At 44.5% G+C, this 27174-nt stretch overlaps 2 protein-coding genes across 2 annotated transcripts in view; one reads left to right on the top strand and one right to left on the bottom strand.

Moving 5' to 3' along the window:
* Positions 1-19622, top strand: part of APPL2 (adaptor protein, phosphotyrosine interacting with PH domain and leucine zipper 2) — a 51369-nt gene extending 31747 nt beyond the window's left edge. The window contains exons 9-21 of the mRNA XM_038756003.1: positions 4244-4326; positions 9060-9218; positions 11672-11860; positions 12338-12380; positions 12462-12518; positions 12622-12710; positions 13661-13819; positions 13980-14032; positions 16340-16514; positions 17165-17201; positions 17359-17499; positions 18692-18739; positions 19103-19622. Coding sequence (XP_038611931.1) covers positions 4244-4326; positions 9060-9218; positions 11672-11860; positions 12338-12380; positions 12462-12518; positions 12622-12710; positions 13661-13819; positions 13980-14032; positions 16340-16514; positions 17165-17201; positions 17359-17499; positions 18692-18739; positions 19103-19237 — 1368 coding nt within the window. The 3' untranslated portion in view covers positions 19238-19622. The remainder of the gene's footprint in view (positions 1-4243; positions 4327-9059; positions 9219-11671; positions 11861-12337; positions 12381-12461; positions 12519-12621; positions 12711-13660; positions 13820-13979; positions 14033-16339; positions 16515-17164; positions 17202-17358; positions 17500-18691; positions 18740-19102) is intronic.
* A 2450-nt stretch (positions 19623-22072) lies between these two features.
* The window catches only part of WASHC4 (WASH complex subunit 4), a 49841-nt gene continuing 44739 nt past the window's right edge, over positions 22073-27174 (bottom strand). Inside the window, exon 33 of the mRNA XM_038756161.1 lies at positions 22073-25069. Within this exon, the coding sequence (XP_038612089.1) occupies positions 25002-25069 (68 nt within the window). The 3' untranslated portion in view covers positions 22073-25001. The remainder of the gene's footprint in view (positions 25070-27174) is intronic.

Here is a 27174-nt window from a genome sequence, read left to right as displayed (position 1 = left end):
CAGACATTTCTTGGTGCCCCTATGTGGTAGGAATCTGTCCTTTGATCACCCTGAGGGGTGACAGTTGGAGAATTATTAGAGGAACTGCCTCATCTTCAAGTAGATAACCTGGACTGTTGTCCCTGAGTAACTTTGAGATATTCTTCATTCCCCTTTACTGGCTCTGTGGTTAGGCACCCCACCTCTTAAAAATCCTCTGATGATGGCAGGTCGCATCAGTATTTCCTACGGTTCCAGTGTTTAAAACGGTGACTCAGTTTCCCTAAAGAATATGCTGTGGAGAGACTTAATCGCAGCATCTTCTGCCTCAGCCCCTCTGTTTCCTTATGAATGGGATAATCCTTAAAATATGATTGATATTGAATCAAGCAATCAGTGGTATTTATTGAGCACTTTACTAGGGGCTTGGAAGAGAACAATTCAGTAGAGTTGGTAGACAAGATGCTCACAGTCTAGAGAGGGGAGATAGACATTAAAATATATTACTGCTGGGTGAATGGGAGAGTATGGGGATATGCACTTAAAGTGCTATGGAGCTAGGAGTCGGGTGAGGTGAATATCAAGTTCTTAAAGGGAACAGATCCAAGTGCATAGGCAAGGTAAAAGGGAGGACGAAAGGGAGAAATGAGGGCTTTGGGAAGGCTCTAGGAGAAGGTATGATTTTCGTAAGGCCTTGAAGGTGAGCTGAGCCATGGTCTGTCAGATATGATGTGGGAAGTGGACAAGGAGTTGGCAGTAAGATCGGTGAGATCAAGGTACAGTGAGTAGGTCGGTATGAGAGGCTAGAAACATTCAGGTTGGGTTGTAGTGAGAGTTCAGTGAGGTAATATAGGAGAAGGCTAGTGGATGGAGTGCCGTAAAGCTGACACTGAAGAGTTTCTGTTTAACACAGAGGTGGATGGGTGGGCAGCTCCTGGAGATTTTTGAGGAATTCGAAGATGTGGACTAAACATTTTTTCAGAAAAGTGACCTGGGCAGCAGAGTAAAGTATGGACTGGAGTGGGGAGAGGTAGGAGGCAGCGAAGAGACTGATGCAATAGTCAAAGTCATAGATGTCAGTATACCACCAGTAGTACCTCTGGGCCAACTTCAGGCATGGCATTAGTAGCCAGCCCCTCAGATCTCAAAATGCCTCTGGAATTCCCTAATCTTAAGTGGACAAGAAACCTTGGAAGAATGTGTTTTCTGTAGAAGAAAATTTTTCATCTTGCAAGACCCAGAATACATAGGAATGCCTATTCGATATGTGGGTGTTTGAATTTGAAAGAAAGTTGGCAGAATTTTAAAACCTTCCCCAAAAAAAGGCAATCAAGAAAAAGACAAGAGTTTCAAGAGTGCGTGTGTTTAAAAAAAAAATTCAATTTACAGATCTAGATTGTAACTTATGTTCTTTGAACACTGCACAGAAGCAGTTACTTCACTGAACCTTCAGGAATGAGTGTTTAGATAGAATCTAATTTGGGGAACTTGCCAGTCTCAAAGAGAAAGCCAGATAAAGTCAGCAGTAACCACCAGTGGTTTCAGAGACTTCGAAGTGCCTTTGGAATTACCTGTGATCGTCCCAATAGTCTTTCCCAGGTGTCCCTATGCGGTCACCCACTTACTGCCACTTGCCCTCACTCCTCCAAATGGACAGCCCCTGTGGGGCAGCAGTGTTAATTACTATTATTGTTTTTATTATTAATGACAGTATTAGCAATTTTCACCCCCCTCTGCTCCTGCCTGCTGAAGCCCCCAAGCCATCTTATCTGCTATCCCTTTTCTGGAGAGCCAGAAACTGCTTCATCCAGTGTGCATCAATTGAGCTCTGCCTTAACCTTGGTCAGAGTGTCAAGGTGGTGGCTCAAAATTGACGGCCTCATTCCTCTAATTGATTGGTTGAACTAATGATGCTTGAGTACCAGCCCTGCGTCAGGTGTCCAAACCGACTGAAAGATACGATCCCTGCCGTAGAGGAGCTGTCGTGTGTACCGCCAGCAATGTTTCATCAGGTGGTAGAAAAGGGACCAGAGTGGCTGGGGAAGAACGGGAATAGTGGATGACAAGGTTAACACAGAAAGCTTTAAATAATTCTGTAGAAGTTAACAGATTCTCTATTAGCTTCATCCGCCACTAATGTAATGATAGTGGAGGGCACGACATTGCTAAGAGATGCAGCAATGACCGTCGTTCTCACTTGTATCATTGGCCCATCCCGTTGCCACTCTGAGGATTATGGGATCTCTAAGAAGTCTGGATTAATCGGGCTCCTCTGCAGAACCAGCTGGGTAGGATCCCAATTTCTGAGCTTTCTTGTGGTTTGGGAAAACAGTTTTCCCTCCTGATTTATGCTCCAGTTGTGGTAAACTAAATTAGACTAGGACTCAGCCTTCCACTTGCAGATCAAGTGTGAGATTGAATTTGGTATTTGGAACCCGTTGTTTTACAAAAATGCCAGTATAGGCTTCAATAATGTGGCTTTTGATAGCTAAGCATCATCCCTGTGCCTGTATGGTGCCAGGAGGAGTTCACATTCACTGTAGATACACAACATTTCTATTTAAATGCTTCAAGCCCTCCAAGTGGTGTTTTAGATGCTGGTCTTTATTCTGTGCCTTTTCTTGTATTTCAAGGCCCAGGGAGGCCCCGAAAATTTTCTGACATGGCCTCATATCAGAAATCTGCTGTTTCTGTAGGCTGGAACCCAGGGCTTAAGACAGCACATCCACCAATAGGATGGCGGGGCAGATGTGAAGATGTCAGTAAGTGTGGCAACAGTTACAGCCTTTTGGGCCAAGAGGGCTTTTTGAGAGTCGGAGTTGGCTAGAGGAGAATGGATCTGCCTCAGCCCAGGGCATACTGACGCTCTAGAACTGTAGAAAGGCCGTGATAATTTGTGGGAGAAAACTCGTTAGCTGAGGGCTGCTGGCTGATTTTTTTTTTTTTTTTTTGGGTCATTCATTTCATAATTAGTCCAACCAGGGCCCAACCTCGCTGTCAGCCAGCTCATGAGAAAGCCATCCTCCTCAAGACTCAGATGCATTAACTAACCCCTATACCATAGGGGCCAGGCAGGAAATAGACACTTCAGCTCTTTAGGTGACACCTCAGCTCTTTAGGTGTCATTGTAATTCCCCCATCTGCACTATGCTGCCCATTTGAAAATAGAATACAAGTGAAAATAGGAGCAGGGTTAGCCTTGCAGAGCACCCATAGATCAGTATGGGACCCAACCCTTCAGGAGGCTGATATAGGACCAACAAGAAGGAAGCTTCTCTATATTATTCAGTGCCAGGTAGAAAGCCATAACTGCTGTCTAGTGCCCTCGCCAGTTCCCAGGGATTGCCACTGAAGGATGGGCAAGAAAAGCTACAGCACTGTAGTCCATCGGTCATACTTATTGAGGCCCTACTAAGGACAGCACACCACACGCAAAGTTTGGAAACTATAATAGAAGTGAAAGACATATGAACCCCACCCTTAAGGAGTTTACCATCTAATGGAGGGGATAGGCAGTCACAGAATTATATATAGCTAGGAGAAAGAGAGAGATGACTGTTTATAACAAGAGAATGACAAGAAGCATAAGTGAATAAATAAGGGCTTGAATAATAGAGTGTGGAAATCAATATGGACAAAAGACGTTTGGGTAACTTAGATTGCCTAAGTGCTGAGCTGATGGTTGGGAGGAAATGATCAATCAGTGGTATTCATCGGGTATACTGTGTGCAGAGCACTGTACCAAGCGCTAGGGAAAGTACAGTATATTAGAGTTGGTAGACACAATCCCTGCCCTAATTTCTACAGGGAGGTGAACATTAAAATGAATTACAGATAGGGGAGATGATCTGGGGAGAAGAAAAAGTAACCAGGGAAGGCTTCCAGGATGAGGCAGAATTTCAGGAGTGCTTTGTGGCTGGGGAAAGTTGTGTTCTGGTGGATTTTTAGGGAAAGGGAGTTCCAGGCAACAGGACAGGTTGATGTTGGGAAGAGTGGCCATGAAAAGGGGCCAGAGGTGGGACAGTGAGAAGATTTGCTTTGGATTGTGAGCCTTTGGAGCCAGGTCTTTTTCCTTGAGAATATTATACTTCCCAGCACCTAGGGCCTGGTTAGCTTCTGGCAGATAAGATTAACTGTACTTTGAGTACGAGCATCCCATTGGCTGGCGTTAGCACCTCTCCGGATACCGGACCCACGCTTAAGTGACTTGATTGCCCGTGCTTGTACTAGGTAAATTTCAGCATGCCCTTATTGTATTTTTCAGATTAACTTTTTTAAGAAGGGAGCAGAGATGTTTTCCAAAAGAATGGACAGCTTTTTATCCTCCGTTACAAACATGGTTCAAAGGTAACGCGGCACTTAGGTTTGGGGTGGTGTGTTTTCGTGCCTGTCGTACTTAGTAGTCGGTGGCCTTGTTTGAAAATGGAGGGGCCGGCATGGAGGGTTGGTAGGGGTGTTCAGGGCCCAATCCCCACCCCTTGGTGGAACATAGCATCTGTTCTTGATCCATTTGCCATTGTCCTCTCCCTCTGGTGCAGATCACTGACTATTGGTAGTCCATCAAAAAATCAATATTCTCTGCAAGTCCAGAATAAGCCTGGCTTTGAGGACCTTCAAAATCACTGATAAGAGCTTGACAGTAATGGAAATTCCTCTGAGGGCAGTATATTCTGTAACTCATAGGATGATTGAAAAGTTAAAAGGCAATAAGCTTAAATGTTTTCTTCAGGTTTTTTTTGCATTGTCATGACTCCTTGTGTGTGCAGTTCATCAAGCTTTTAAGTGTGTTAAATGTTTACTTTTCTCCCTTTTTCCATTTTCTACATGGTCCTCATCCATTTTGATGATGCAGACGGATTCTTAAGTAACTCAGTTTATTTCTTTGAAAGGGGGAATGTGATTCCTAGAATGGCCATGAAATTGCAGCAGATCTGAGGAGCACTACATCCTTTTGTAATTCATGTTTTTAATAGACTAGCCTTGAAAACAGAACGAGAGTTGATGCCTCAAGTACTCTTTGGCCCACAAAATCTGCTTCGGCTCCTCTTTCACTTACCCACCTTATGGCCCTCCACACCTCCTTCCGCTTATCCACATGTTAGTGCCTAAAAGACCACAGCGGAGGCCCTCGATAAGCCCATCCACCAGGCATCGCTAACCAAACAAGGGGAATGATGAATGCCATGAAAAAGAGAGGCAGATTCAATTGCATTTCTACCCAGTTCATCTACCTGATTTCCCTAAGGCTCCAGGCAATGCATTGCCCAGAGGCTGCCCTCATTCCTGCTATAGTCAGATGTCCAGTGAGTAGGATCCCTTTGGATTTGCTAAAACTGTGAAAGGGAACATCCTATTTTGGGGCAGAACCGAGACTTACTAAGGCTGCTGCATGAGGCACATGCAGTGCTAAGCATTCAGTGCTGCTCTGCACTCAAGGAAAATTGTCCTTCTGAGTCCTTGAAGCTAGAAGGTTGATATTTTTTTTTTTATCTCTGACATCTCTGAATGACATGGGACCCCCAATGGCTTTATTTCCGTAAAGGGCTCAAGCCTTGCCAACACACTAACCCTTCGTCCCCCCAACCTGAATCCATGAGAGTGATATGGGTTAATTCTGTTCACATTAAGGCATTTCAAGCACTGAGGACAGTGCTCAGCACACAGTTAGCACTCCATAAATATCATCCATTGATTAATTAATTGGTAGGACTCCGTTCCTTCAATCTGATTTAAATTTTCTATTTATGTTATTGGGCCCCAGTTCTTTCAGAATGAAGCGTGGAAAAAAGGCTTACTACATTTCCATTCTTTAGCATCTTTCTCTCTCTGTCCCTCTTTCACTGCCCACATGACCGATCGGTGTTTTCTGGCTGGTGTTAGAATGAAGTCTACTGCTGCCCTCTGATATTCTCTCTCTCTCTCTCATTCCCCCTTTCCCACTCTCTCCACCACTTCCTCTTACTAATGGTATTTTAACCCTGCGTATCCATTTCTACATGACTTCCCCTACAATGCACCAAGCCTTCTGGTGAATCACCACTGAATGGCACAGGAGTTGCTCTGATTTTGCCGTGCTGGATTGTGTGGTCTCTGTATAGAGTCGACAAGGACACTTTTTGATTCTCTTCTCTAGCCTCCCGTCCACACCTGGGTACAAGTAAAATTCAGTATAGTAGTGGTATTAGGTCTGGGTTGATGAAATCAGGTGCTCATGAGCACAAAGGTAAATGCAGCATCCTAAGTTTCAGCTGCTTGCTTATTGTGAACTAACCTGGGATCTGGACTAGAGAGGATTAATCGTGGCTATAAGACCACGTTATGATCAATGATCAAGTCTGTTAACTTTCTGGTTCAGAGAGTCCCAAGGGAAGTATTTGACTGTCAGTATCCGCTAGGCTATTTTGAGGTTTTGAAGTGCTGGTAGCTGGATGTTGTGGGGCTCCATATTTGATATCGTCCTTCCGACAGCGCTACTCTCAGCCCAGACAGCCAAGCCTGAAGTGCATTTGGGGTACAGTGCACTGTATCGGTATCAGAGGAGGTCTACAGAGCCCAACCTGCAGCCCATGTGATTCCGACTGCACTTGCAGCTGGGTAGGTCTGGGCAGCCCCAGTCAGAGAGTTTCCACATGTGAACCCTCTTAAATTTTAATGTAATCATCTGAACTTTCTTAAATTCCAACACGGTCATCTGAATCTACTTGCAGCTGGATGGGATTGTCCGTGATTAATCCAGCTGGCACTATTGCTCCCTTTCTTTTACTGACTGCTCTTAAAATTTAGGCTCTAGGTCAGAATGACCTGTTCACCCCAAAGCAGACAAAGGGGAAGCAACTGACCTCTGACCCCAGTCCCCTAATTCCTGGGAGCCTTGTTTGGCTGCTTCAGCCCTCCATACTTCTTCATAACCATTCCCCTGACTCCTACCTCTCCCTCATCCCCTGGCAGGGCGGGGCATCTTTGCTAGCAGACAAGTTTGTGGTTTTGTTCTCTTTGTCCTTAAATTTCTCTCCAGCATTGGACCATGGTGTTATTGTTGGGAGGCTCCCCACCCCCCTTCCAGTGTGCACCCAGTTTTCGTGTAATTTGGGGGGGTTCAATTCTTGACACACCCCGTGTTAAAGAGAACTTGTGCTATGATACTTACATCCTGACCAATGCCACTTGCGTCCACACAGCCATTTTTTTGACATTGAAGCATGTTCCATTCAGATTCTTGTCAGAGGACCATGTCCTAATTTCCCAAAGTGCTCCATCCAAGACATATAGTGAAAACTGTTTATTGGAAAAGTTAAGATTAAGCAGTGCCAGTTGGAAAAGTCATTCAGAAGCCTGAGGGTGGCTAAGTATGACATGGTGGGATTGTCTACCAGATACTGAAAATCTGCCCTTAGGTGCTTGACCTCCTTCCCTCCACCACATATCTATTTATCCAGACCCTCTCCTCCTCTTCTTCCTCTTCCTCTTCTTCCTCTTCTTCCTCTCCTCGGTCCTCTTTCCCATTTTCCTCTTCCCTCCATCCTTTCCCTTCCTCTCGGGGCTCAGGAATGCCAGCTGGCAGGAGTTGGGAAAGGCAGCTCAGTTTGGTTTGGGGGAACCTAAACCGTTTGCTACCTGGCATGAGGTTGACTGGTTATTGTGGGGCCAGAGGTCAGGCACCTTTTAGGACAAGAAGGGAATGAATGACTTTTCCACCTTTCGATGACTGCTCAACTCTGGAGATTTCAGAATTTTTCCCCCTTTTTCTCCCCTCTTAGAACCAACATGAATACTCACTCATAACAACGTTATTGCTTCTAACTGTGTGACTCTCCCAACCTGGGGAGTAATAAAAACAGTGAATGACACTGACTCCAGCAGCTGTCAAGTGTGAGTCTTGTCAGTCACTCAGGTGGTCACCCCAGCTAGGGCTGTCAGTCAGTGGAATTCATTGAGCGTTGCTATGTGCTGAGCACTGTACTGGGCTCTTCTGGCAGTGCATCCAGGTGGATGTGAGCATGTTCTATCGGTATTGGTTCAGAATGATGCTGTGCATGGGACTCTCTGTAACTGACCGACAGGCTGATTGACTGGCTTCTGTGTCGCTCTCACTGTCTAACCCCTTGCCATTGCAGTGTTTCGTCTTTTCCCTAACTTCTGTCTAAGGAAGCGAAACGTTCCCAACCCCACCAAAGGAGGTTGGAAGACTTTTTTGAAAACTCGGTTCTGTCAGGGATAAAATAACTCAACGTGGCCTCCAAGACAGCCACATAAAATGGGTTCCATGGCCTCAGGTGCCTGTGGGTTTGAGTTCTGGTGTCCCTGTGGCACAGTGTTGTAGCGCTACGATCTGAGCTCCTCCCTGGGTGGGGGGGTCTCCTCCCCGCACGCTGTCATCTGAGTGACCAGTCACCGCTTCGGGCCCTGTCCGCCTCCCGGCTGTGGGTGGACAGGTTCTTGGGGCAGTCATGTGCCTGGATGAAAGCAGACCAGCATAAACACAAGCCCTCCAGCAGGTGAGAGCGGATACCTACTCCTGGATCGGGTCTGGAAAGCTTCCTGAATGTCCCGGAGAAGAGAAGATATCGGTTAACCTTTTATGCCACCTCCGTTTCGTGTAACTGTCCCTGCCTCCAAGTCGTCTTCATCTCTCCCTCGCTGGCCACCACCCCTGCCTCATTCTGCGGCAAAGGAGCCACCATGATCAAAAAGAAACAGCAGCACCCTCAGAAAGTCTTCTGTATAAACTATGTTCTCTCAGGATAGGCTCACTTGAAGCCTTCGAGGGGGAGTTGCTTTTAAAGTAGGCCCAAACCAAGAGTCAGATGGTCGTGAGCTGCTGTGGTCACCTAACAGAGCTACCCGGTGGCCAGTCATGTCCTGAGACAGGACACCCCGTTGGCATCCCTATCAGTTAATTTCTGGAGATTATTTTGGAGAGGCCATGGTCATGCAGTTCCTGGCTCGTGAAATTGTGGGGATGGGGGTTCAGACCCTCCTTTTGGGGTCATTCTAATCCCAGTGTTTGTGCATTCTCTCTCCCTTATATCAATTCCAATTTCTTCTTCTCTTCAGCTGACTGGAAAATCTTTTGTCTTAAGCATACAGGGGGAGTTGGATGTCGAAGCTGAACACATGAGGTTGTCTCAGCAAGAACTGCTTTCCGTTAATGAATCCGTTTACACTCCAGACTTCGACGCAGCTTCTCCGCTGATCAACAGAAACCTGATCCAGAAGGCAGGCTACCTGAATCTTAGAAGGTGAGAATGCCATTTCTCCCGCTTGCTCCTGGCCCGAGCCTCCTCCACCTTGCTCTAAATCCAAGTTGTCAAGGCTGAGACTCCGTTTTACCCCTTTACTTGAATAAGCCTGTCAGCTCTGGGACGGGGACCGTGTCTAATCCGACTGTGTTGTGTCTACCCCAGTGCTCTGCACAGTGCTTGACATATAGAGCCTAACAGATATCACCATCATCATTATGATCATTATTATTTGTTGCAGTAGAAGTGATGAGCCCAGTGGGGATGTGACGATGATATGATGATGATGATGATGGAGTGAGAATTGTCCCATTGATCTTGGCAGGGGCTGGGTTGGGCTGCCCCATTCGATTAATCATGCCACTTGGACTCACTCTGTTCTCCGGGTGCTTTCTAAGCCACTTACTCCTGAGTTGAAGTGGTTGAGTTAGATGTCTGGTACCTCACGGACTCTTTAACTATCAGCTTTAAGCAGAAGGAGTGTAAAAGTCCACCAGCAGGAACTCTTTCCCCTTGAGGAAAAGAACTGGCTTCAGATGGATTTGTCCCTTGTGTTTGGAGTCGATGCCACTGATTGACCCATCTCGGGCTTGGGACTGTTGGATCTGGGATCTCTCCGAAGACAGCTCTGTTGAATCAGTCAGTGATGGTTATTGAGTGCTTTCTGCATGCAGAGCACAGTAGTAAGAACTTGGGAGAGTACAATACATTATTATTATTATTATTACTAGTAATGGTATTAAGCCTCTTTTTGTATGCCAAAACACTGGGATAGATATAAAGTAATCAAATCAGGCACAGTCTCACAGAGTGCCCACAGTCTAAAAGGGAAGGGTTTGGTTATCTATCCCCCATTTTACCGATGAGGAAACTGGGGCTGGGGGGAGGATAAGTGACTTGCCTGTGGTGACACAGCAGGCCGAAGGCAGAGTTGGGTCTAGAACCCAGATCTTCCGAGCCCCAGGTCCATGCTTTTTTCTTTTAGGCTTTGCTGCCTCCTTCCCTGAGAACTGTGAAAGAACAAAGACAGGTTAAATCAAGGATGCCTCCTTTTTACTCCTATAAAGCGTTGCAGGCCCGCAGAATTATCAGTGTCAAACTGCCACAGCCCTCCGTTGGGCTCTCCAGAAACAGACATCCAGAATGGCTCGATGTCTCCATGCAGGTCAATCAATCAGTCAAGCAGTGGTATTTATTGAGTGCTTACTAGGTGCCTAGCACTTTACTAGGCATTCGGGAGAGGTCAGTACAATACACGTAGAGTTGGTAGACACATTCCCTGCCCAGAAGAAGCTCACGGTAAGGCAGAAAAGATATTGCAAGTTCCCTAAAGATTTGAAGCTGTGTGACCAGAGTTTCCAACCAGTCTGCGAGAGGCAAGCACAGCTGACAACTTATATCACAGTTTACCTCAGGCTTTGCTGCCTTCTTAAAGCAGCATACAAATCACGCTCTGAAGACGTGATTCCGTTCGCCCAAAGTGGTTGCAGCTAGAGCTTATTTCCCTGTCCTCAAGCATCCATCCCAGTGTGTTCTGCGCCTTACCTTGGGAGCTGCATCTGACTCCATCTGACTAGCCGAGCAGGGTTGATCCTCTCCTGGGGATCTGTTTTGCCCAGCTTTATGAATCAGCAGTCATCTTCGGAGAGGGGATGTTCTAAAACATTTTAAAGGGCCAGCAAAGTTCACCTACGAGAACAGCCCAGAGATGATGCATCACTTTTCTGGCCCACTCAGTCCGTTGATGATGCCGAGTTCCGGCCATGTTAAGGGACGCTCACGTTAGTGTTCATGTGTTTGGATCACCAGTGTGCGTGCAGGTACACAACTTTTTCTCCGGGCTCATACCAAGCAGGGACTGGACCTACCAACTAGGTTATGTTGTACTCTCCCAAGCACTTAGTACGGTGTTCTGCACACACAAAGTGCGTAGTTAATACCATTGATTGATCGACTGACTGATTGATTTGGCATAGCATTGTGTCCGGACAGACCCACATTGGGAGCACATTCCCTAGTCCCCAACGGCATTATAGTCAAAACATGGGGTGACGGCAGTCATCGAAGACCAACTGGAAGCAGCGGCGTGGCCTAGTGGATAGAGCACAGGCTTGGGAGTCAGAAGGACCTGAGTTCTAATCCTGGCTCCGCCATTTGTCTTCTGCTCTGTGACCTTGAGCAAGTCATTTAGCTTTTCTTTGCCTCAGTTACCTCATTTGTTAAATGGAGATTAAGTCTGTGAGCCCCATGTGAGACAAGTACTATGTCCAATCTGAATTTGGTTGTATCTACCCCAGTGTGTAGGATAGTACTTGACCCATAGTAAGTGCTTAACAAATAATGCAGTTATTATTATCATTATTGTTAACTGGCTCTCATAAAGGGTGTTTTACTTCCACTCCCCCTCCTCCTGCCCCCTTCTTTCCCCCTTCTCTTTTCCCCTGTCTCCGCAGTAAAACGGGCCTGGTGACAACCACCTGGGAGAGACTCTATTTCTTCACTCAAGGGGGCAACCTGATGTGCCAGCCTCGGGGAGCCGTGGCCGGAGGGCTGATCCAGGACCTGGACAACTGTTCCGTGATGGCGGTGGACTGCGAAGACCGACGCTACTGCTTCCAGATCACCACTCCAACCGGAAAATCGTATGATTAGCAGGTTTTCTACCCAAGGCAATGTTTGCTGATGCCATTGCTGCCAAGGGACCCATCGTTTACTGCTGTTTTTCAGGAATTGTCAACTCCTTTCTCTGAGGGGGTAGTTGGGGACTCAGGCTAATCTCTTAGAGGTCAGCAAAGCATTAATGTTTTGGGTTAGAGTTAGAGTTCCTGAAAATGAACTTAGCACAGCCAAAAGTCAGCGTAACCCTAGTAAATTCAGGCCAGGTCCTGCTAAGTAAATCAGTGTCGTCTGGATGTAGTAGGTACTCGGGAAGATGCGCAAGCTTTTTCATGTGCCTTAGGTACGGGCTATTAAATGGGCACCCCAGGGGGCTGACAGAAAGCTCAGGGGCCTCCGAAGTACGTGCATTGGAAATAATTTGATTTACCAGTTTCTCCTGAGCTAGGATCTCACCAGGTAATAGCACGAAGCTTTCTTAATTGGCTGCATTTTTATTTTAGGGGGATAACCCTTCAAGCAGAAAGCAAAAAGGAAAACGAGGAGGTAAAGACTTTGCTCGCTTGAACTACTTCTTTGCTCGGGTCAGTTTTCTTGAGGCTCAGTGCATTTCCTTGTCCTTCACAGTGGATATGTGCAATCAACAACATCTCCAGGCAGATCTATCTGACCGACAATCCTGAGGTAACAACGATTGCTTCACCCTCTCTCTCTCGGTCCGCGAAGGCCCCCGGCTTCTCCTCCTAACACGTGTGAATGGGCTGGTCTCTGTTCCATTTCCCGTCAGGCGGTCGCCATCAAGCTGAACCAGACAGCTCTACAGGCAGTGACCCCCATCACGAGTTTCGGGAAAAAACATGAGAGCTTGCGCCCCAGGTAATATTTCAGGGAAAGCAGTGTCACGTTGTTGGCCGCCATTTTATTGCAAAGTATCCCATCCTCAGATTTTCCCATGGGGTAGGAACAGGGTGCTGTTTATTCATCTTCACAATAAGGAGCATATTTTCTTCCTTCTTGGAGAGAGAGAATAAGACCTGTTGAATGACTTGTTCTTACTTTGAACTTAGTAAGCAGCCGTGTTTTCTGACAGAATTTTTTCTTTTAAACCAAAGAAATCATAATGTGGTTAGTCTATCCAAAACAAAATTGAAATGTTTGTTGGAGTGAATATTGCATAAGATTCTCAGAGTTAGTAGCACAAGATTTATGAACGCTGAACAATCAGCAAACAATTCTGGAGCGAAGGGCAGAGAGCAAGGAAGAACAGAGAGGTAGAGTTGGAAAGGGGATTGAGCCCCTGGGTGGATCAGTCACAGGTCCAGTGGATTTTTTTCTTTCTTCCTTTCCCAGAGATTATTTTATTTAGCTGGTGGAGATTAATATCTATTAGAAGGTCAGTATATTGAGCTTTTTTTGCAGAAAAAATTGCTCCAAGTATGTCAAATAACTATTCTGCCACCAAGATTTGTCATATTAACTTCTTTCTGGGATGAAATTTAGGAGTTTTCATCAAAGCCTAAAGTTGGTTTGGTCTCAGAGGTGCCAGCTGAACCCCCAGAAACCCCACCCAGCAGTTTTGGAGGTGACCAAGTCCCTGACCATCTGTTTACAGACCTGCAGATTTCACTCACTCCAACTGGTGTAATAGACGAGGTGGCCATACTCGACCACCTTTTTACAGGATGATACGTTACTCAGGGCACGGTCTGTCGCCGATTCATTCCTTGGAGTGATTGGAGCTGAGCAGCCTTCTCCTGGACCACGTGCCAGGACCCAGGCTTAATGATGGCTGTTGCTCTTTTCTCTTTCCCTTTTTTGCACTCTAGCCAGAACCCGAAGACCACGGAGTTGGAAACTGACAAGAGCGTTCCAGACAAACCAGCCGCAGTGCCTGATGCCAAGGAGTTGATTGCCCCTGGAACACCTATCCAGTTTGACATTGTTCTCCCAGCCACTGAATTCCTAGATCAGAATCGAGGTGGCAGGTAGGGGCACAAGAATCCCCCCACTGGGTGCAAAACGGACAAAATATGATCATCCTTTGATGGGGGATGAGTTGGCCATCACTTTGATTTGTGAGTGCCAACTGTCATTCAGACTCAGGCTGTTCTGAGATACTTTTGGTTTTTTTTTAACCTCCCCCAGACGTACAAACCCTTTCGGTGAATCTGAGGATGAAAAACAGTCTAACGAAGAAGGTAAGGTTTATGCTTAATTGTTTTACTCGGCCAAGCGATGATGATGATGATAATAATAATAATCATATTGTGCCCCAAGCACTGAACTAAGCACTGGGCTAGATACAAGATAATCTTAGTTCCTTTCCGTTGTTAAGCTCACAGGAGAAAGAATAGCTTTTTTGATCCCCATTTTACAGATAATGACGATGAGGGCTAGAGAAGTTAAGTGACTTGCTCAAAGTCACCTGGCATCCAGGTGGCAAAGTTGAGATTAAGAACCTAGATCATCTGTCTCCCAGGCCCCATGCTCTTTCCACTGGGTCATGGCTGCTTCCGACTGCAGGGGCTGGTAGAAATCAGACAGTGCCTAAAGAAGCCTTGCCTTGGGAAAGTATGAGTTATAATGAAATCTGAAATGATAATCCACGTCAGTGAACTTCCAGCTGTGATACTCATTCCTATGAAATGTGTCATCGGGAAGAACAGTATTGGTCAGCAAAGGAAGGAAGGGCTAGTGAATAGAGTTGATTGGTCCAGAGGTTTGCAAGGTGCATTTTTCTTAACTGCGTGTTTAGCCTGCTTCTGTGAGATTAGGTAAATTTATTGGTGAGACAGCCAGTTCTGTAACATATGTTTTCATTTTGCATTTTGGATGGAACAGTCTCAGGGACTCAGGGAAAGCTCTCCACTCACCCGTCTTTCAGATTGCAGTACAATGCACTGTCAGAAGGAACTCTTGTTCTCTCTCTCTCTCTCTCTCTCTCTCTCTCTCTCTCTCTCTGTGTCTCTCTCAAAGAGATTTCAAAAACTTCAAAGGGAAGCAGCATGGTCTATTGGATAGATCGCAGGCCTGGAAGTCAGAAGGATCTGGGTTCTAATCCCAGCTCCACCACTTGTCTGCAGTGTGACTTTGGTCAAGTCAACTTCTCTGCACCTCAGTAACCTCATCTGTAAAATGGGGATTAAGACTTTAAGTGCCATGCAGGACAGATACTGTGTCCAACCTAGTAAGCTTGTATCTACCATAGCACTTATAATGCCTGGCACATAGTATGTGCTTAACAAATAGTATTAAAAAAATGAAAAAGAAAATTGAATTGAAACTGGATAAAGTGGGAGAGTCCAAATGCATGTGAAATGTTTGAGTTCAGAAACAGTGTTGCCCAGTGGCAAGAGCACAGGCCTGGGAGCCTGGGGACTTGGATTTTAATCCTCTCTGCCACTTGCCTGCTCTGTGACCTGTGCCATGTCATTTGACTTCTCTGCCTCTGTTTCCTCATTTGTAAAATGGGGATTAAGTACCTGTTTTCCCTCCTACTTAGACTGTGAGCCCCATGTGGGACAGGGACTGTCCAATCTGATTAGCCCAGTTTTTAGTATAGTGCTTGGCACATAGGAAATGCTTAACAAACATCACAATCAATATTATTAGTAGTATTGGCTAAGATGTTTGATTTGCACACTCACATACTTTTGGGGGGAAAATAGAGACATTAGTCTGACCCCTGCTGGTTTATACATTTGTTTGGAACTGGTGTGCATAAGCATGTCTTCCTAAGAAAGAAAGCAAAGAGGTAAACTCAAAATGATCAACTGCACATGAAAGGGCATGTTTGCTCTTTAAATGAGGCCTTCTCAGCCAGCTTCTTGGAGAAGCAGCGTGGCTTAGTGGAAAGAACACGAGCTTGGGAGTCAGAGGACGTGAGTTCTAATCCCAGTTCTGCCACTCATCTGCTGTGTGGCCTCAGGCAAGCCACTTTACTTGTCTGCCCCTCAGTTACCTCATCTGTAAAATGGGAATTAAAACTGTGAGCCCCAAGTGGGACAACCTGATTACCCTGTCTCTACCCCAGCACTTAGAAAAGTGCTTGGCACATAGTAAGCGCTTAACAAATACTGTAATTTATTAATTATTATTATTATTACCAGGGCTTGCTCTGGCCATAGATTACCCCTAGCTAGATCACTGGCCCTTATTTTTCAAAGATGACACCCGAATGGTGAGATCCCACCTGGGCCTCATCTGGGGCAGAAGTGACTCTTGCTAGTCTGGCTCTCCATGGCTCCTGGCTTCAGTGAGGTGCTTGCCTCGGCCGCCCCCCACTCCCCTGGACCCACAGAGCCCATCTCTGTTTTTGGGCAACCACGTGGCCACCTGACTTCATAGAGTGTCAGAGGGAAGAAGCCCTCTCCTCATTGTCTCCCAAATCTGACTCATTGAAAAAGTCACCAAGGATAATAATAATAGTAATACTAATGATATTTAGGCACTTAGTATGTGCCAAGCACTGTTCTAAGCACTAGAGAACATTCTTTATCTTTCAGATTCACTTTTGCAGCAGATGTTCATAGTCCGGTTTTTGGGCTCCATGGCTGTCAAAACGGACAGCACCAATGAAGTGATTTATGAAGCAATGCGGCAGGTGTTGGCGGCTCGCGCCATTCATAATATCTTCCGCATGACCGAGTCCCACCTGATGGTCACCAGCAAGTCTCTGAGGTACAGCCTTGTTCCCTCTCTGTCTCCCCTCCTTTCTCCCTCCCTGCTTCCTTGTCTCCCTGTCTCCCTCCCTCCCTCCTTGTCTCCTCCACTCCACCACCCCCCAAAGACCCTTGATCCTTTTTTTAAGGTCCATATCTCTCTCTGAGTATCAGCTCTTGGAGCTGTGTCAAGAGGGTTGGAAGTATTTGTCAACCTTAAGAAGAAAACTGTCCTTAGAATCCATCAGAAAATTCTGTAGGCTCTTTGATTTCTCTAAGTTTGACTTTTGGAGAATGAAGTATCCACATTCCCAGCTGTGATTTACAAAGATGACTGATCTTGGAAACTTAATAAGTTGGCCCCTGTGGTTTATTCTCCCTAAAAAAAGAAACTTCCCAGCTTGATTCTCATTTGGTGCTACAAGTTGGAAAATAGTAGATTTGAAATGTTTTGTTTGGGGGCTTTTTTCCATTGATCATGTTTATTGCATGAGAAAATGAACCAGAATAAGACCAACTTTGTAACTCCTAAGCTTTTATAAGAATATAGTATAGTATATCTATATACTATAGAATACGGTATAAATGTATATGGTATATGTATGTATGTATATGTGTGTATATGTCTAAAACAAACTTTAAGCTATAACATTATATTTTTAATTTCAGACTGATAGATCCCCAAACTCAAGTTACAAGGACAAGCGTAAGTATTTTTCATTCATTCTTATACAGATTTTCTGCCCAGGGCAGGGGATGTAGGCATTTGGAGGGGCAGGTCCATCCTTGTTAGGGATCAGCTGGGTGTTTCAGTTGCAGCCAGGTTGTGTGAAACTCAGCCTTTCTCAAATATCGTTTTCCAGTTTGAACTCTCCAGTGTCACCCAGTTTGCTGCTCATCAAGACAACAAGAGATTGGTTGGCTTTGTGGTGCGCATTGCTGAATCTCCAGGGGAAGAGTCCTTGAGCACATATATTTTTGAAAGTAACACGGAAGGCGAAAAGGTCTGGAGGAGTCTTCTGTTTAACTCCATTTCTAATAGAGTTTCTGAATAACATCGGGCGTAGTAAAAGAGCAAATCTCATCCTGGGCTTTTTTTCCCCCTCTTTCACATCCCTAATTGGTGAATCTCTCTTAGTAGTAATATGAGGAGAAGTTGCACTTATTTAGCACCCACTTGGTGCCAGGCCCTGTGCTAGGCGCTTGGGCAGTACAGAATAAAGAAGAGACTCATTACCTGCCCACAGGGAGCTTACATGGGGGAGACAAGCATGAAGATACCTTGTATCTATCCCAGTGCTTAGAACAGTGCTTGGCACATAGTAAGCACTTAACAAATACCATCATCATTACTACTGTTGTTAAATAAAAATATTTACAACTCGTGGTTAAATAAAGGAGCACACTTTATATATTTGAGTGCAGAGGAAAGTATAAATAAATTCAAAAGGGCCAGAGTTAATACTGAGGGGTGATATAGCTCAGGGTGCTGGGAAATTAATAGGAGAAGGCCTGTTAGAAGAGGAGGGATATGAGTATGTGGAGGGCTGTGGCCTGACAGCTGGAGGCCCCGTAACACCTTGAATTTGTTACAACACTTTCACATCAGTTGTCTCATTTGTCCTTAAATCTCCCTGGAGAGGTAGGGAGAGATAGTCAGTTGTATTCTCTGAGCGCTTACTGTGGGCGGAGCGCTGTACTGAGCACTTGGAAAGTACAATATAAGAATGAACACACACATTCCCTGCCCACAACAGGCTCACAGTCTAGAGGGGGGGACAGACATTAATATAAATAAATAAGAAGGAATTTTTGTAGATGAGGAAACCGAGGCACAGAGAAGTTGTGACTTGACCAAAGTCACCCAGCAGGCAAATGGCAGTGTACAGGGAATGTGTCTGTTACATTGTTGCATTGTACTCCCCCAAGCACGTAATACAGTGCCTTGCACATAGTAAGCACTCAATAAATCCGATTGATTGAGAGCTGGGATTAGGAGCCAGGTCTTCTGCTTCCAGACCCGTGCTTTTTCCACTTGGCCACACTGCTCCTTAGACTCTTCTTTCCCTGGCTTTGACACCGTGGCACAGGCAGGCCCCAAAGCTTCTTCACCCCATCCTATGTCATTTGGAAAATATCCATTCAAACAGGTGCTTTTTATCCTCTAAAGAATCACTGACTTCCTTTTTTTTTCAGATTTGTTATGCCATCAGCTTGGGAAAAGAAATTATTGAGGCTCAGAAGGTAAAGTACTTTTTCTATTGTTTAATTGAAAGAATCAGTAACTGAAATACTGTTCTGCATGTGTAAAGTAGGCCCCTGACCAAAACCAGTGTGCATCCCCCTTGGAGTTGGTTATTCTGAATCAGCTCATGGCTGTTTTCTCCTGTCTTTTCCAGACTGAGATGCACCCGAGGTCTTAATTTGGTGCCGGTGCAGCTCTATTGCTTTTCAGTTTTCATCAGCTCTTCCTGGCCATGAACTCATGGGTCCCAACTCGATTTTTTTCAGAGCCTAGGGTCTGTGTGTCCATACTGATCCCGTAGGATAGAACTGAAATCCTGTCCGTTTGCTTAGGCTTGATTCTCTCCAAACTCTCGTTTTCAGGATCCAGAAGCACTGGCCCAACTGATGCTCTCCATGCCGCTAACCAATGATGGGAAGTTTGTGCTGTTAAGTGACCAAACGGACACCGCTGACAGGAGCCCGAGTGAAAATAAGGGGGAAGAGTCAGAAGCATAAACTCAGTCTGCACTGGGTATGATGAGAGCCCGGGAAAATTTCCTCGGCAAACAGCCCCAGGTCTGCTGATGTCCCAGAACACTAACGTGGTTTCAGAATGCTGACAATCGTGTAGGGAACGTGTCGTCACAGCCCCGATGCCCTGAGGCTTGGAGGGGAACGGCAGGAAACGGTTAACGTTACAGTCCTGCCCAATTTTAAATTTTACTTTTAGCTGCTTTGAAGTAAGGCCCTTTTGTAGTTTGCATGGCATAGCCTCTCCAAATGAAGTTGGAAAAACTGCACTCTTTGCTTTATTTTTTAAATGAAGTCATCTTTCCAGAGTCTAGTGTCCTTGTACGGGTGGCAGTAGCCTGGATTGACAAAAGATTTGATTTAAAAAAAACCACCTAAATATTTCCTATTAATATAATCTATTTTTGTATTTCACCTAATAAGCTTTAAGTGCCTATCACTCTTACAAGACTACATACCATATAGAAGTCCATTTATTGTTTTGCTCTTCTCAGATGCCTAGGTGTGTATCTGAGTTGTGCAGAAATCAGTATGAGGTACCTCTCTGGGGGTTTTTAGGCAACTCCCTGCTCTAGATCATGCAGTAAAGAACATCCGTGTGTACTGTACACGTCAGGATGTATTCATTTGTCTTCAACTAAGATGAGGGGAGGAGAAAGTCATCACAGGGAACGTGAGCCCCAGGTGGGATGGGACCCTTGTCTTGTTGCGAGCAGGGAATGTGTTGTGGGTTGTATTTTACTTTCCCCAGCGCTTAGTACAGTGCTCTGCACACAGTAAGTGCTCAGTAAATATGCTCAACTGACTGATTGGTGGTCTGATTATCTTGTATCTGTCCCAGCGCTTAGTATGGTATTTGGCACATACTAAGCACTTTAACAAATACCATGACTTACCATCATCATCATTATTCATTCTAAGGGGAAGTTAAGGAATTTGTACTAGTCTTGTGTGATGATTAGGTAGTGGATCTCCAGTAGCAGGGGTGTGAATTTCCAGGCTGTTGCAGCTCAATCAGTCTCTCTTTCTTCTGAGCCAAGCACACCCCACCCTTCTCAGGGAAGGGACCGGTTGTTTCAGAGCTTGATTCCCATCATACGGCCTGTTGCAAGGGTCGATGTGTTAGTCCCCTGACAGAGCTCCACCTCACCCATAAAAACAGGCAGCCAGGGCTCATGATCTTGAATTGGTACGTTTATAAGTTTTATGGTGAAAGTAAAAACTTACAAATGTCTTTCTAATAAATGAGCCTAGCGACGCGCGTGCTAGGAAATGATTTAAAAGCTCTTGCTTCTCCTCGTTTTCCTCCGTCCTCTGGTGGTTATTTTCTAGAGACTCTAGGCAGGAAGGGTAAAAGCTGAGGTGCTGCTTCGACAGGCTGGTTCCTGGAAGGGAAGCAGTGGGACCCAAGTGGAAGAAGCACGAGCCAGAGACAGAGGACCTGGGTTCTCAGCCCAGTTCTACCAGTGGCCTGCTGGGTGGGTGGCCTTGGGCAAGTGAGTTAAATTATCAGTACCCGTCCCCTCAATGCAGGAGATTCAATACGTGTTCTCCTTCCACCTTACACTGTGAGTCCCAAGTGGGACGAGGGGCACGGTGCTTGGTACATAGTAAGTGCTTAACAGATATTATTGTAACTTTTCATTTTGTTGAAGTCTATTAGGAAATGACAACAGCATACCTTGGAGCATCCCGGAGAGAGTGGGCCAGCCCGTTCCCCGCCTCCATTCCAAATCCATCTTTTCCTCATTACCAGGCCCTTTCTCCACATCCACCCACTGCTGCCTTGAAGGTACCAATTGTGGGCCTGTCATCCAACTCGAAAGGGGACCAAAAGGTTAAAAACTTTCTGAAAAGCAAAGTGCGTGGGTCCTAGGCGGCAGCCACAGGCCAGAGAGAAAATAAGGCTGGTGGCAGGCTGCAGTCACCAAGGCACCCGAACACAGAGGAGTTAGTAACAAGTCAGTTTTGTTTTAGGTCATTAACCTGGAAAGGGACGGATTGGGACTGCAGGCATGCAGTAGTCCCTATTGTTTGGTTTCTGCTGGACTCCTGTCACAGGGAGTGTGCAAGGACGGGAAATGGACCGGAATCCGGCCATTGTGGGGAGTGGTCCATGCTGCTTTAAGACCTGTTCATTACTAGTCGTTCCAGGAACAGGAGCCAGCCCTCCCCAGCAGCCTCTTCAGTTGCAAATTTGTTTTCATTGTGTTCCCCCTCCCAGGTCCTTGTAAAGTGCCAGCTTCCAGCTAAGTACAAAGGACTCTATTTTCCACCAGCTGAGCCCAGCCCTTAAATTGTCCACAGTACATGAGGATTAGCAGTTATTACAGAGAACTACCTACACTACTGGAGCTCTTAAGGTTCTGGAAAAGTACATTTTCACTGCTTTGTTCATATTTTCACCCACTTGCCCCTGCTGTGGGAGGAAGGGCCCTGGTAAAATTACCAGTGTAACTATTCCTAAGCCTTTTGTCCAAAACATTTGGTTAGCACAGGTTGTTCAGATCACAAGGTGGTCTGCTCTCTGTTCCGCTCATGATGACTACATAGCACCCTTGCTTTAACTGAAAACTGCAAAGTCAGTTTGCTTTAGGCACATAGGTGTTTTCTAAAAGTTTCTACACCTCAAATCCCAGTGACTAACTGCCAATTTGTACTTCCCAAGCGCTTAGTACAGTGCTCTGCACATAGTAAGTGCTCAATAAATACGATTGATGATGATGATGATGATGACTAACTGCAGCCTTGCACTAGTAAAAAAACACTTTGCAAACAGGAGAAGGAAAAGAAAAAAAGGAAGCTCAACTTTTTCCCAACATTAGTTACTTTATTTTACATTCTCTACAACCAGTACTTGTTTTGTATAGAGTAAATCCTAACTATACAGCCACTGTCATTAAGCTCTTCAATTCAGTGCACAGGAATTCCATGGGTCCGCTTACACTCTGCAGAATTTTCATCCAAATCTTCCAACTGTTCCTCATAGCTGCTAGCTCCATGCAGTAATCACTGTAGAGATTAAATATGCCATAGGAGTAACACCATCAGATCTTAAGCCTTGAGTCCCCTTTCTTCTTTAATGGAAGGAAATTCTGGTTTTTCTGTGGCAATATGAAGTAGCCAGAAGAGCCATGCATGATAAATAAGTCAATGTTATTAAAACTTAAGTTTTTAAAAAAACCTCTCCAGTCAACAGGTACCCAATTCCCCAGCAGAGTAAAAAAACATATTGATGACAAAGTAATCTGGACATTGTGTAGGCACCACACCAATTAGGGTTTTTACCACATTACTTCTTTAACATCCCTCTCTTTAACTACTTAAGAACTAGGGTCTTATTTATATATACTGTATTGGATTACCAGGAATAGATTCACCAGTGCTCAAAGCCTTATTTTATCTCTCCTAAAGTTGAGCACCCCTCTAGTAAAATATGCAAAGAAATGCAAACTAGGTAATTTCCCTGGGTTTGGCTATCAAAAATACAATTTTCTTTGTATTTGCAACTAGCAGGCTATGAAAAGAGCAAAATCGGATGTTTAGTGGCAATAAGGATAGTTTTGCTCTACTAAAATACTGAAACATTCTTGTAGGACATTTACTTTTGAACATAAAAACCAAGGTAAAGGAAGTTCTTGAAATTATATTTATTGACATTTTAATGTACATCATGCATTCTGCTTGCATATAAGTGGGGAAAGATACAACTGAGGTAACAAAATCCCTTTATTTTTGTAAAATGAAGTTAGAATACACGTTTGGTCCTTAATTCCTGAGAATTTGAATAGTTAAATCATGGATTTTTAAGATGAATGCTGATGTTCATCATTAGATTACAGTATGCTAGGAAAAGATATCAGTACTTAAGAATTTGTTTCCAAGAAAAACCATCCTTGTACAAATGCATATATTGACACCGGTGTGTGGTCATACCCAGACCAGTGACTTCAGAGCTAAACTATGTAAAATATCAACAGATTTCATCCAAAACCTGCTGATATTGTTAGCACGGCACTGGTTGAGTAGATACGGTTGCCCAGAACAAAGAGCACACAGTAATGCCGAGGTCAGAAGGATTCTGTAGGGCATTCTTCTTAATCACCGGAGTGCGCAAAGACTTGGAGGCAAAGGCAGAAGTTTAGTCTTGCTGAGGCCAAAAAATTACATGCTTTGAGGGTCAATGAAAGGGAGGGGGGTATCTGACTCAGTTTTTCTTCTCCCAAAACATCATTACTTTAGCGAAAGATGGTGGCGATTGACATGAAGAAAATGCAAATTTTTTAAAAATTACCATTACAAAAACTTAAGGAAACATAAATTAAAAATTATGCAGCATATTTAAGGGCCCTATATGCAACTAGTGTGACTTATAAGTGATTAAATGATTCCCCTCTAGGATTCTTTACATTATGTTCCTGAAAAGCAGAGCCAATTGTATATATTCTGAATCCTTTGGGTTATAAGAGAACCTGGCTTAGCTTGAGGCAGGAAAGTTACACTGAATCAAGCCAAGGGGAAAATTCTGGGCCAGCTGGACACTGGGTCATTTTGAAGTCTACCCTGAGGATAAGATGGCACAAAGAATGGAAAAACTGGTCACTGAATGCCACGTTTAACTGGGACATTTTTTCAGTCTGAAGCCACGTTTAACTGGGACATTTTTCAGTCTGAAGGCAGCACCCACTGCCAAGTGACTCCCGCCCAAAATGAGCCATTTTGTTACTTGCAGGCCAACTGCTGGATCACTCCTCACACCCTTCATCATTTGCATAACCTTTAGGAGGTTGTCACATCATCACAGTGGTCACTTTTTCAAGACTGCAGGAGAACTATGTAAAACCAAGTCCCCAGCTTGTGTTCAAAGAAAAGCTCTGAGCTGGGCACAGGCCTATGAGGAAATTCCAGGTAGCCAGTCACCATCTGGGTGGGTATGGAAGGGCAAGCTTGCTCGACAATCTGGCACAAACCTCATTGTCCTTAATCCAAAGTGAGCTTGAAAGAAGATGCTGGGCTTGATTCTGAAGTTCCTTTACGGACAGAATCAAATAAACCTTTGACACATTTAATATAATGATTGGGGTTTCAACTCCCTCACATCTCCCAAAGTGGCCTGTGGAAGGATTCAAGATTTCTTTATCACCATTCTCTGTGACTCAATCAACGTAAACCATGGCTAGTTATCAAAAGACCCCAGTGCAAATGCACTTATCAGCTAGGCCTCATCCTTAAAATATATAGGCTGGACTCTCTTTACAGAACTGTTTATGCTTCAGGGATTTCTGGTTCCAAATATAACCGTATTCCTGGATTTAACAGTACTTGTTTTCAAGTATACCAAAGCTGCTGAAAACATCAAAATGATTTCCTGTTCATTGTGGAATAAAGGTTTGTAAAAAACGATCTGTACGGTACAGAAGGAGCTGGTGTCTAATTCTGACAGACGAGGAATTCCGACTTGCTCTTCTGCAACATCTTTAACTAATAACTGCTTCTTAGCACACTGGTGCATAAGCTGAATGCCAGAGCAGATTTCAAAAAATTTGTTCTGGATCTTTCCAACAAAGAGACAGATGATAAATGATCACATTTTAAAGCACTGCCTAGAAGAGGGGTTGTAAGGTTGAGTAGTGTCTGAAGATTTTTCAATTCAGCAGGGTATTAAGAGATGTTTATCCCCCTAAGGTAGTGGAAACAGGATGAAAATCATTGTAATACTGTTTCAGGTGAACAGTGCAGTCCTCCAGCATCATTTCACAACAGGATCAGTGGGAGACGAGCTGTTGCATAGGTCTCCATTGCTGGTTTTTGTTTCTTCTAAAGGTACAAAAGTACAAAAAAATTTAAATGTTAAATATATTTACAGCAAGTGCGAATTTCAGAGGCCTAAATATCCCAAAGGACAAAGCTTGCACTATACCATCTTTACAGAAAAGGATGGAATAGAATGACAAGTGTGGATTCAATCTGTCACCATATCCTGTCAGTTTGACCTTTACAGCATCGCTAGCACCTGTGTTTTCCTCTCCATCCAAATTACTACTATGCTGATCCAAGCACTTATCGTCTCTCCTCGTGACTACTGCATTGGCCTCTTTGCCGACCTCCTGGCCTTGTGCCTCTCCCCAGTCCAGTCCTTACTTCACTCTGCTGCCCTGATCGTTTTTCTACAGAAAGTTCAGTCCAAGAACCTCTCCTGGTTGTCCATTCACCTCTACATCAAACTCCTACGAGTGGCTTTAAAACACTCAATCACCTTGCCCCCCCTTATCTCACCTTGCTGATTTCCTACTACAAGCCGGCACGCTCACTTGGCTCCTTGGATCTCAACTACCTCATCACCAACGTCCTGTCTCTGGCCTGGAACTCTCCCTTTATATGCAACAGACCATCAACCTCCCCACCTACAAAACTCTGTGAAAATCACATCTCCAAGGGCCCCTTCCAAGGCGCCCTCATTTCTTACTCCCTCTCCCTTCTGCACTGCCTATGCACTTTGATTTGTATCCTTTAAGCACCAGATATTCACCCCACCTACAGCATTACATATGTATCCACATTTTACTTTAATGTCTATCTTCCCCTCTAGACTGTAAACTCCGGGTCTACCAACTCTGACATATTGTACTCACCTACACACTTAGTACAATGCTCTGCGCTCGGTAAATGAGATTGTTTGACTGATCTTCAGATAACACAAAATGGATCACTAATTAAGCTGCCATTTTACTGGGTGAAAAACGTAACTGGGTCTCACTTCCATAACCCACGAACTTAACAGGCCCCACATTACCCTGACTGAACTGAGCTGAAAAAAAATTTGGCATAACTGTAAAAGCTGAGCAAAAATGTCTTTGAATGCAGTTACCAGCCGCACAGTCATGACTCCAAAAATACCATCATCTATTCCTAATTGACAAGAATTGCACTACGGAAAAATTTATTAGGTTTCCCAGTTCTAAGCACTTCCCATCATTTTAGTAAGTGTATTTTGTGTCTACATCTTTATTAATCCAACCTAGTAAGTATGCTTAATTGTACATTTCATATGCTGCAAATTTCATTAACCACATCCAAGACATTGCAACTGTACCCAAATCAAATTGGGCCCATATGGTTGAGCCACTTTTTCTACCCAGTCTGAGAATCAGACCTGCCTATTTTTAACTTACCTCTTACCGTCTTACCGTCTTACCTCCTTCCCTTCCCCACAGCACCTGTATATATGTATATATAGTTGTACATATTTATTACTCTATTTATTTATTTATTTATTTATTTTACTTGTACATTTCTATCCTACTTATTTTATTTTGTTGGTATGTTTGGTTCTGTTCTCTGTCTCCCCCTTTTAGACTGTGAGCCCACTGTTGGGTAGGGACTGTCTCTATGTGATGCCAATTTGTACTTCCCAAGCGCTTAGTACAGTGCTCTGCACATAGTAAGCGCTCAATAAATACGATTGATTGATTGATTGATTGATTAACTAAGTGTATATAAAGTATAAACATCCAGAAGAAAGTTATCACTGTTTCACTGGGCCAAAATCATAGCTAGTTTGGGTTATTCAGTCTGAGTTTTCTATAGATTCCTATTTATTTGCTTAAAATAATAAAGGGGCAGTGGATATGGATCTGGGTTAAACTACAGAAATAGGCATCTACAAAAACCTATAAACATAACCTCGTGATAGCCCAGACATATCTCTAAAACAGAACCCAGCCAGCTTCACAGAAGCATGATGTCCTTGACTATTTTCTGCAAGCCCTAAGTTTCCCTGCTGTACTGTGAAGAGGTGCGGCCTAAATGGATACAGCACAGGCCTAGGAGTCAGAAGGACCTGAGTTCTAATCCCAGCTCTGCTACTTGTCTGCTGTGTGACCTTGGGCAAGTTACTTCACTTCCCTGGGCCTCAGTTACCT

This window comes from Tachyglossus aculeatus, chromosome 14 (genome assembly GCF_015852505.1).
Source record: "Tachyglossus aculeatus isolate mTacAcu1 chromosome 14, mTacAcu1.pri, whole genome shotgun sequence".
Taxonomy (NCBI): Eukaryota; Metazoa; Chordata; class Mammalia; order Monotremata; family Tachyglossidae; genus Tachyglossus; species Tachyglossus aculeatus.
This window is presented reverse-complemented; position numbering and strand designations above follow the sequence as displayed.